This window comes from Syngnathoides biaculeatus, chromosome 1, assembly GCF_019802595.1.
Source record: "Syngnathoides biaculeatus isolate LvHL_M chromosome 1, ASM1980259v1, whole genome shotgun sequence".
In the NCBI taxonomy this organism is placed as follows: domain Eukaryota; kingdom Metazoa; phylum Chordata; class Actinopteri; order Syngnathiformes; family Syngnathidae; genus Syngnathoides; species Syngnathoides biaculeatus.
The window spans coordinates 3609394-3620261 of record NC_084640.1 but is presented as its reverse complement, the minus strand read 5'-3'; the positions used below and the strand labels follow the sequence as shown (position 1 = coordinate 3620261).

Here is a 10868-nt window from a genome sequence, read left to right as displayed (position 1 = left end):
TAAGTACCGGGTGTAATCAGTCGAAAAGGGGTGCAGGTGTGTGCCGACTAATTGGCTGACCACGCCCGGCCTGGGGAGGATGCCAGGGGCATGACAAATATGACTACTATGGCAAAGAGTTAGTTGGATTTTTTTGTCAAAGTTATTGTCAACATGAATGTTAATGTCTCCTGTTAAGAAAAAATAGTTGTAGTCAGCATAAATGACTGACAGCAGTTCCCTCAGGATGAGGCAGATTCCTTGGTCATTTGATGGTGTTGTTAATATATAGTAATATAACCAGAGTTTGGACTCAGAATGGTTCACAGGTTAGTTTTTATTGGTTATTAAGTAAATGGCTACAACCTCTTTTTTTAATTATTATTCGCTGTAAAGCAGATTCTTGTTTGCCATAATACATTTGTGTTTGTGCCATGCTTTAATGTTAGTTTTACATTTATGTCGATGTTATTGCATTACATAATGTATTTTAGTATATTTGGGTCCCAGAGAAGTAAGATGACAATGTATATTCATTAATCATTTTAAATTCTGAATGAAATATTCAGAATTTCATAACATTTTTAGCAACAAAGTCAAACAAATGAAAAGAAAAATATATACATAAACAGAATTTAAGGAAGAAAAGGCGACAAATTTAAAGTATTCCCTGTCGAGCTGTGGCAAGTAATAAACAATTTACAGTAGTCCAATCATTCCATAGCAGTATCTCTACAACAAATGCAAGGGGAAAGTACCATAGTGACAATGACATGTTGTATATTGCCATACCGATGAATTACAATAAACTGTTTGCAAAAAAAAAATATGTGGTTATGTGTGTGGAGATTCCCATGCAGATTGATATTTAAAAGATTATGACCAAAAAAAAAAAAAAAGAGCCTGCAATTTTTCCTCGCATGGTTACGGGGGTTGTCGTGTGACTTAAATAATTGTAATAATATCCACAGGTTTAGAATCCAGAGTTCCATGACATTTAATCTGTGCAATTCAACTGTTTGTGTGTACAACTGTGTACAATTTTACTCTTTTCAAAATGCCTGCTTTTAAACAGGTTATTAAAACAAAGCCCCAGGTGGCCCAAGACCTTACACTAAATACTACTGCCATAGCCTTCTCTTGTCATTTTTAGATGTACTGTAGACAGGAGGACATCCTGTCTCCTTGCGGCTTAGGTTGTGTGCGTGTGTGTGTGGGGGGCAGGGGGTGCATTGTAGACTGAGTGGACTCCAGGATGCTGTTGTAAAAGGGTTGATTCACTCACTGAGAGCCATATCAGCTGTTGAGGGCTCCAATGTGAAGGAGGTGAACAAAGCTGCTATTGATCTAAGCCAGGTTGCACAAGCTCAGGACTGCAGGACACAGCACCACGTTGAGATGGGTCGTAAGGGAAATAAGACAGACTGCAATGTGAGTGCATGATAAGGACAAAGTTAGCAGCCCCTTCGTAAAAAGAAAAATCAAAGATGGCGGCTGAACATAGTTTAGAGTCAAAAAGCATGACACAAAGCTGACTATAAGCGGGTGAATCATGTCCAATTAGTGAAGAAACTTCATGATAGTAGGAACAAGTTATAATTCAATCCAATAATAGAACTATAATATAAAAAATGATGATGATGAAATCATATAAATCAATGAACATATATATTGTAGTGAGCATTATCAAGATGGTAATGCATATGACCCAAACAATAACAAAATAAGTCCTTTTGTTCATTTGCTGTGTGTTTGTCACGGGCTCTGCATCATTGGATTGTATGACCGGTCTTGCTGGCCAATCACGTTGCGTCCAGTCATCGTCCTTCAAGTGTCCTTCCTCCAAGCACTTAGTAGTAGGCAGCAGAGCAGATTTAAAATTGAACTTCCATTCATCCATTTTCTTCACCGCTTATCCTCACGAGGGTCACGGGGAGTGCTGGAGCCTATCCCAGGTGTCAACAAGCAGAAGGCAACACCCTGAACTGGTTGCCAGTCAATCGCAGGGCACATTGAGACAAACAGCTGCACTCACAATCACACCTAGGGGCAATTTAGTGTCCAATTAATGTTGCATATTTTTGGGATCTGGGAGGAAACTGGAGTGCCCGGAGAAAACCCACGCAGGCACGGGGATAACATGAAAAACTACACACAGATGGGGCCAGGATTGAACTCTGGACCTCAGAACTGTGAGGCCAATGCTTTCCAGCTGAGTCACCATGCTGCCGTGTGTATATTTATATAAACGTCAATACTATATAAAATAAAAAAGCACGGGTGCTTCTAATGACTACATACACAATATTTACAGTTTATTGATATTTGCATAGAAAAAAAAACATTATTGGTATTTGCTTCTTAAAAATGAACAAAACCAGAATGGATATTACAGCTGGATGGATGTTATATGTTGGTTAAAGTCTAAATCAAGTACTACATGGTGCGCTTCCATCAAGGACATGAAAGTGCCTGAGGTGCTCCTGTATGGAGTAGGTGGGTAGAGGGCGGGACCGGAGCCGGATATGTATTTAAATATGGAACAGGTAAGTCTAAAACACAGATCCTGGAACAGCGATTCGCTACCATTCTCACCCAACCGACCAGGGACAGGTAAGTAAGAGATACTGCCATGCTTTGTGTGTCACATTTGAAGAGATCTTTTTAAAAATGCTTTTTTAATACATTTACAGTATTCGGGGGGAAAGCAACATTTTAAAATCTTCCATTCGGTTTAAATGATTTAATGGGTCACTCTGAACATGTTGAACAAAAGATAAAAGATTATACAATGTAAAAATTTTTTTTTTACATTTTCAAACATCTTTGTAAAAGAGCAATCTTTTTTCATTCCTGAATGTTACAAGAGTTTCTTTGAAATTGATTCACATTAGTAAGTAAACCTCGAAAATATTTCATAGTACACTGATAATAACTAGAGAGGAGAAAATGTGCTCCAAATGATCAATGGTAGCAAGTTAGTCAGGTGGATATAAAAGTGGTTTAATTGATTTTAAAACTATTGGATTAGATACATTTTTAGTCATAGGCCTGGTCTAATTTAAGAATTGATGCTATTAGGGAAAAATAATGCTATGGAAAAATTTAAATTAAAATCAGAATGTCATGTTTAAATACAGAATTACTATGATGAAAAAGTAAAGTCAAATGAACAAAGTAGCAATCTTCTATCCTTTTTCTGAACACTGGTGATTATTCTGACAAAAGGTCCTAATTTTACCAGAATAAAGATGTTATATAAAACCTTGCTATGAATTTTGTAGTCACAACAAAAGCTGTAATGCTACAAAAGTAAAGTCAGGATATTATGAGCAAATAAAGTGAGAATTTTTTTTACCAATACTGTACAGTCTCTGTATTACAAGTTCTAATGTTGCAAGAGATTACATTTAGATATGATAATAATCTGGACGGGCACCAATGTCACAGCACAGCAAAAAATAAATAAATAAAAATAAAAGCCAAAGTTTCACAAACAGAATTTTAAAGTTACGAGAATGATGGTATAACAGGTGAAAAAATGGTGATGTTATGATAATAAAGTAGTAATGATACCCGAATGCAATGATAAAGTCGTAACGTTATCAAGTGTAGATTTTAGTCTGTTGCAAAGTTCAGTGAAGTGCTTCCAGCAATTGATCCGAATGATTTTCTTCCAGTAAGCTTGCAAAAATGATCAAAACATCCCTGTCACTCCTCTTGGTGCTAGTGGCTGTGTCCTTTACATTTGGCAAATACACCCCAAAGACGGGGAAGCGGAGTCCTCAAACGCTATCAAGAGGTTGGTGAGAACGTTCAGCATCGAGAAAAATGCTAGTATGTCACGAATTTTGCATCTTTGATATTGTTCATTTCACTCCAGGATGGGGTGATCAGCTGATTTGGGCCCAAACCTATGAAGAAGCACTCTATTGGGCCAGGTCAAAGTAAGAAATAAAAAAATCACGAACTTGAGTGTTGCATTTTGTGCTGTTCCTACACTGGAAATCCTGACATGACTCTGAACAATGCACCCTTGAAGGAACAAGCCCTTGATGGTCCTCTTTCACCTGGAGGACTGTCCACACTGCCTGGGTAAGTTTAACCATGGGCGCAAAAAAAAGAAAAGAAAAAGACAAGTCAAACATTCTGTTGAATCAGGTGTCAAGACTGAAAGGTTTGTTTGTTCTTCCTGCAGCACTGAAGAAAGTGTTTGCTGAGGACAATGAGCTCCAAAAAATTCTTGACGAAGATTTTGTTGCACTCAACATAGTGGTAGGTCACAGATTCTGAAATGTAAAACAGGGTACAGACAGAGATTTTGAACATCGTACCTGATTTGTTTTAAATGTGAGAGACCGCTACACATTTTGAAGGGACAGGGGAATCATCACGTGTGTTATATCTTTTATACTGTAGATGATGAACACACACACACAAAATAAAATATCCATCAACACTCTCAAGTCTGCCCCCTAAACCAGATGCCCGACGTAGTGCCAAACCTAACCAAACCAAACATAAAACAGATTACAATTTGTGTAACTAAGATGCCCACTCTTCCGTCCACTTGCCTAATGATAATTAACATTGCTTTAAACCTTTAAACAGCAATCCAGCAATAAAGACAGACAAACATAATAGTATACACAGTCATATATTCTTTATCATCTGTGTAGAATGATGAACTAATAGATGAGCTGAGATGACTCAATAATGCATTATGAATCCTGCTTGAATTCAAGGCAGGAAACCGCTGCAATATGATTGGCTGCTGCCTCCAAGCATGATTGCCTAGAATTGTGAGATTCATAATACCCTCAATAAACAAACAGTACAGTAGATCAGGTCTGACTGAAAATTGCAAAATTATGTCTGTATTGAAAAACACCAACAATTGGGAAAATAAAAATTCTCTTTTTTTTTTAACACCCCAAAAATTCTTAAGCAGGGGTAAACTACCAATAAGTACTTCGCTGGTTGGTTCCCTACTACCACACCCCCCCCCCCACAAAAAAACCCAAAAGAAATACGAAAAACATACCAAATTTAAAAAAGGGAAAAAAAGAGAACTTTAAAAAAATAAAAATTCATTCACAGGTGAATCCCAGGGTTCTGAACTGCGAGCATGAGAGGGTCCATTGTAAAGGTGACAGTTTGTCTTACACTTCCTCCATGTGGCCAAAGCATGACCACCAGAAGTGGCACCATTGAATTGATAATTCATTATTCATTTATGTCATTACTGTATGTTTTTACATACGTACAATTTACATAAGTACAATATTATCCACCGCCCTGCACGAAAATACACACAACAATTTTTGTCTTTTTTGGGGGGGAAGGCTGGTGTTCATAAATTGAAATGATGTATAACATGACGTGTTCACTTCTTCTTTTCTTTCAGCTTGTCTCATTAGGAGTCACCACAGCATGTCATCTTTTTCCATCTAAGCCTCTCTCATGCATCTTCCTCTCTAACCCCTACAGTCTTCATGTCCTCCCTCACAACATCCACCAACCTTTTCTTTGGTCTTTCTCTCGCTCTTTTGCCTGGCACCTCCATCCTCAGCACCTTTCTACCAATATACTCACTCTCTCACCTCTTCACATGTCCAAACCATCTAAGCCTGCTCTCTCTAATATTGTCTCCAAAACATCCAACTTCCCCTGTCCCTCTAATGAGCTCATTTCTAATCCTATCCAACCTGTTCACTCCAAGCGAGAACCTCAACATCTTCATTTCTGCTACCTCAAGTTCTGCTTCCTGTTGTTTCTTCAGTGCCACCGTCTCTAATGCGTACATCATGGCCGGCCTCACCACTGTTTTATAGACTTGCCCTTTATCCTAGCGGAGAATCGTCTGTCACATGCGTGTTCACATGAAATGAATTCCATCACTGTTCTGAAAAATTCTATAAATGGAAGTGTGTAAATCTGGTGACAAAGCCTGTAATGTTTTTTTTCTTCTCCACAGTATGAAACCACAGACAAAAATCTCTCCCCAGATGGACAGTATGTTCCCAGAATCATTTTTGTTGGTAAGCGTCAAATATGGCAAAGAGTAAAATCTTAATTTCATAAATTACTGTATGTGTTTTGAAAGTGTATTGGTAGATACTGGGAAAATACTGGGAAAATATTTGACCATTACACAACGGAAAAAATTTCACATTAAAACCACCTTTTTTTTTGACTATCATTTTCATATAATTTGCGCAATAAAGGTAAAGACATACACCACTGAATTTCCTTTTGAAAATCAATTTACCCTATGGATGGGTATTTCAAATTATCAGTTATAATTCATCCATTCATCCAATATTTACTTATCATCATGAGGGTCGCGGGAGTGCTGGAACCAATCACAGCTCTCAACGGGCAGGAGGCGGGGTACACTCTGAACTGGTTGCCAGCCAATCGCAGAATTATAATTGAAATGGTGATAACTTTTTTTTTAATCAATCTTTTAAAGGCAAAATGTCTTTAGTGTTATGTATGCCAAATAAAGTTTATGATGTGCAACATGTTTTATGAGGATGCTAACTCAATTTTTTATATATATACAGTGGTACTTCTAAAGGGGCACGGTGGTTCAGCTGTAAAGTGTTGGCCTCACAGTTCTGAGGTGCAGGGTTCAATCCCGGCCTCGCCTGTGTGGAGTTTGCATGTTCTCCCCGTGCCTGTGTGGGTTTTCTCTGTGCACTCCGTTTTCCTCCCAAATCCCCAAAACTTGCAACATGAATTGGACACTCTAAATTGCTCCTAGGTGTGATTGTGAGTGTGGCTCTTTGTCTTGATGTGTCCAGCGATTGGCTGGCAACCAATTCAGGGTGTACCCCACCTCCTGCCCACTGACAGCTGGGATAAGCTCCAGCACCGCAATCCTCGTGAGGATAACAGGCTAAGAAAATGGATGGATGGTACTTCTACTTACGAACGTCTAAAAAAAAAGGTTACGAAACCCCTCCTCTGAAAAATATTGTCTGCAGTTAAAAAAGAAAAATCAGGATACGAAATGAAAAAATAGGCGCTGGATTCACAGACCCAAATTCCACCAAACGTAAATATCCCGGTTTGTGTGGAGCAATAGATCTGCTCGCCCATTGGCTATCACGAAGCATTTCCTGGCATCCCATTGGCTGGGAGGGATGTCAATCTTTACCCATGATGCTCTTTGTTTCCCTTGGACACTTGACTGACACCGAATCACATTAGCGCTTTGTATATGGATAGGTTTCCACGACTTCACCACAGTCCTTAGACCAGTTGGCTAAATTAACAATAGAAAAAATCTTCACGCTCCACCCATCACCTCTGTTCTCTGACCTCGTTGACACACAAATAGCGTAATCAGAAACCATCCATCCATCCAACCAGTCATTTTCTTTGCCGCTTATCGTCACAAGGGTCGCAGGGAGTGCTGGAGCCTATCTCAGCTGTCAACAGGCAGGAGGCCAGGTACACCCTGAACTGGTTGCCAGCCAATCGCAGGGCACATAGACACAAACAACCTCACTCACAATCACACCGAGGGGCAATTTAGAGTGTCCAATTAATGTTGCGTGTTTTTGTAATGTGGGAGGAAAGCGGAGCACCCGGAGGAAACCCATGCAGGCACGGGGAGAACATGCAAACTTCAAACAGGCGGGTCCGGGAATGAGGCCAAAGCTTTACCAGCTGAGGCCACCATGCCGCTAGTTGGAAACCTATCCATAGAATTTCTCTCCTATTGGGCAGTATGCCTTTTCCATTAAACCAAAAGAAATACATTTTAGAGTTCAATATTTGGGTTAATTTACAAATGAACTCTCTTTGTCAATCAAGCGGTCTTTACCATTAACACGACTGGAGAGAACCTGTTATGTTGCTGCAAAACACCCCAGAGGGATCTGTTAGCCCTTTTGCACAGAGGGGGGCTATAATTCTACAAAAGGCCGGGAATGAATTCAAATTAACCACATACACATAAAAACTACATTTTTCAAAATCAATGAAATTTAGAGTTGGCTTCTCTTGGCTACTGGAATATATGTGAAAACCGCAGATACGCGCATTTTTGCCTAAATAACACACTGAGAGAGTTTATCATCAATATCATGTAGACCATTATGTGGCCAAACTGAATGCATGCATTTATTTACTCATTTGACTAGTGAAGGTCTACAAGATTTAAAGGAAAACTTGCCACTTGATTGATTTATACTTACTTGACTTGATTGCTACAGAAACCACTGAAAATACAGCAGATGCAATAGCATTTGACATTAAGCTTCTAGACGTTGCATCTGGACATACAGCAGAGGAACTCTACAAAGCTGTAAATGTTCACATGACTGACTCCACAGCTCACACCAAAGGTGTGGCGGCTGTACTGGCAATTAAGTTCAACTGAGATGAAACAGCTGGACAAATCTTTTGTGATAGTCACACAACACTTGGATTTGATCGTGGTATGTCCAAAGTTGTCAACAGTATTGAGGATAAGATGGGAATGCAAAACCTATTCAATGGTTTCCTGTAGACCTGGATATTGACCAAGAAAATATACAGTCTCCATGACAACTGTCTCCTGGGCACTGAGTCTCTTTGGACCAGACAACATTCAAAAACCATGGAACTACTATAAAGATTTCAAAGTCTTCATGCAGCAGAAAGCCAAGCCAACTCATTTCTTTCTAATGAAGGATGCCCGTTTTGGTGCACTTTCAAAATCATGTGCTATCATGTGCCATAACCCTACATACAAGGATGCATACTGAATATTTCTGCAAAATAACGATTTTAACGATAGAGTCATGTATTTCATAAAATGAAAGTAGCCACAAGAAGCAAAATCACAGAGAAAAATAACATTTAGATATCTTTTTTATGTACAATAAATGTTCATTTAAACTCATTCCCTGTTGTTTTTCCTCCAAAAAGGCATTCATAGCATCCCCCTATTATTGAGATGTTTTCCCCAATATTTGACTTCCAATTTATATCACTAATATCTTGACTGTTTGTTTCTCTCTTAGACCCCTCAATGACAGTGAGGGCTGATATCACTGGTCGCTACGCCAACCGCATGTATGCCTATGAACCAAATGACATCAAACTCTGTGAGACGACTCTCTGCCACCACATCGTCCGATGAACACGAGCAATGTTGAACGTAACACTCTCTCTCTCCTCCAGTGATCAGCAACATGCAGAAGGCCAAGAAACTGCTCAAGTCTGAGCTTTGAGCCTGTTGACAAAACGCACAATGGCCTCAGCATCTTGTCAGTGCAGATAACCTGGAAAAGGAAGTTCTTCTTATGTCTAAATCCCATTATTTTTCATTATTGTTCTTAACCCGAGAGAATCCATGGGGTCACAATTTTAAAAGAGGATTTGGATGTCTTGGGGTCTCAAGGCTAAATGACACATTTGTTTATCCACTATGTCTTTCAAATAAATTTGAAAATGTTTTGATTTTATCCATCCATCCATTTTCTTAGCCGCTTATCCTCACAAAGGTCGTGGGGAGTGCTGGAGCCTATCCTAGCTGTCAAAGGGCAGGAGGCAGGGTACACCCTGAACTGTTCGCCAGTCAGTCACAGGGCGGATATCAACACCATCATTGAGTGGGAATCGATCCCATGCTGCCTGCACCAAAGTCAGGAGTGTGCACCACTACACCATCAGTGTACCTTTTAGATTTTATCATGAACGTTTTTTTTTGTTTGTTTTCTTTGCCTTTCTGACTTATACGTAGAACTCACTATATTTCATCCATCCATTTTCTGAGCCGCTTATCTTCACAAGGGTCGCGGGGAGTGCAAGAGGCTATCCCAGCTGTCAACAGGCACATGGAGACAGACAACAGTCACAATCACACTTAGAGGCAATTTAGTATCTCAAGTCTCCAATTAATGGATATTTTTTAGGAGGAAACGTGAGTGCTTGGAGAAAACCCGCACAGGCACGGGGAGAACATGCAAACTCCACACAGGTGGGGCTGGGATTTGAACCCTTGTCCTCAAAACTCTTAGGCCAACACTCTATAGCTGCGCCACCGTGCCACCATTGGTAGTCCAAGTAATCAAATACAATTCTTTGGCCTGTGAAGAGTTTCTCGCTTTATATTTGAGGAAAAACATATTTGACCTGTTGTAAACCTCAGATGAAGTCCATACATCTCAAACCTGATGGATCATTGTGATGTTATTCTTTGGCTGTGCTGCTTAAAAGCTACAGTAAGAAGAGAATTAAGTCTTCCAGGAGCCTGTCCATCGAGAGCTTGTTTCACCCCAAAAGGCCACACATTCTTCCTTTCCTAGTTCCAACACATGGTTCTCTGCGATACCTTTATCCTAATCTTCCTACCCACTACCCAAGTCATCCTACCCACCACCATCCTATGCTGTCGAGCTACAGTCTCCCCTACCACAACTTTACATTCAGCAACTTCCTTCAGATTACATTGTCTGCAATATAATCCACCTGTGTGTTTCTAACAACGCTCTTGAAGGTCACTTCATGTTCCTGCTGCTTCCGGGAAAAAAAAGTGTTCACTACTGCCATTTTCATCTTTTTTGCAAAGTCAACCACCATCTGTCCCTCAAAGTTCCTTTCCTGGATGCCATACTTACCCATCACTTCTTCATCGCCCCTGTTTCCTTCACCGACATGTCAATTACAATCTGCACAAATCACAACTTTCTCTGTCTGGGATGCTCAGAACTACTTCATCTAGTTCCTTCCCAAAAAATTTTCAACTCTAGGTCACATCCTACCTGTGGGTCATAGCCAGTAATCACTCGATCTGATACTCTTTTCACCTCCAAGAAATTCTTAGCCAGCTCTTCCTTTAAAATAATCCCTACTCCATTTCTCTTCCCATCCGCTCTATGGTAAAATAA

At 39.8% G+C, this 10868-nt stretch overlaps 1 protein-coding gene across 2 annotated transcripts; it reads left to right on the top strand.

The window, feature by feature from the left end:
- The first annotated feature begins 2457 nt into the window (after positions 1-2457).
- agr2 (anterior gradient 2) lies at positions 2458-9391 on the top strand. 2 transcript variants are annotated; one of them, XM_061825396.1, is made up of 8 exons: positions 2458-2592; positions 3710-3781; positions 3863-3926; positions 4022-4074; positions 4178-4254; positions 5957-6020; positions 9000-9083; positions 9160-9391. In XM_061825396.1, exons 1-8 carry the CDS (start codon positions 2505-2507, stop codon positions 9207-9209), a joined length of 552 nt encoding a protein of 183 aa, XP_061681380.1. In that variant the 5' UTR covers positions 2458-2504; the 3' UTR covers positions 9210-9391. The 2 variants fall into 2 exon arrangements, with proteins under 2 accessions (XP_061681380.1, XP_061681389.1); XM_061825405.1 differs by having other exon boundaries at positions 2554-2592; positions 3660-3781.
- Positions 9392-10868: the final 1477 nt, after the last annotated feature.

Bases quoted from the DNA above. Each gene is read 5' to 3' on its own strand.
- agr2 (XM_061825396.1), top strand. From the start codon at position 2,505: ATGTATTTAAATATGGAACAGGTAAGTCTAAAACACAGATCCTGGAAC. The intron at 2,593-3,709 runs GTAAGTAAGAGA...TCTTGGTGCTAG, and splicing joins ACCCAACCGACCAGGGACAG to TGGCTGTGTCCTTTACATTT. The intron at 6,021-8,999 runs GTAAGCGTCAAA...TTTCTCTCTTAG, and splicing joins TCCCAGAATCATTTTTGTTG to ACCCCTCAATGACAGTGAGG.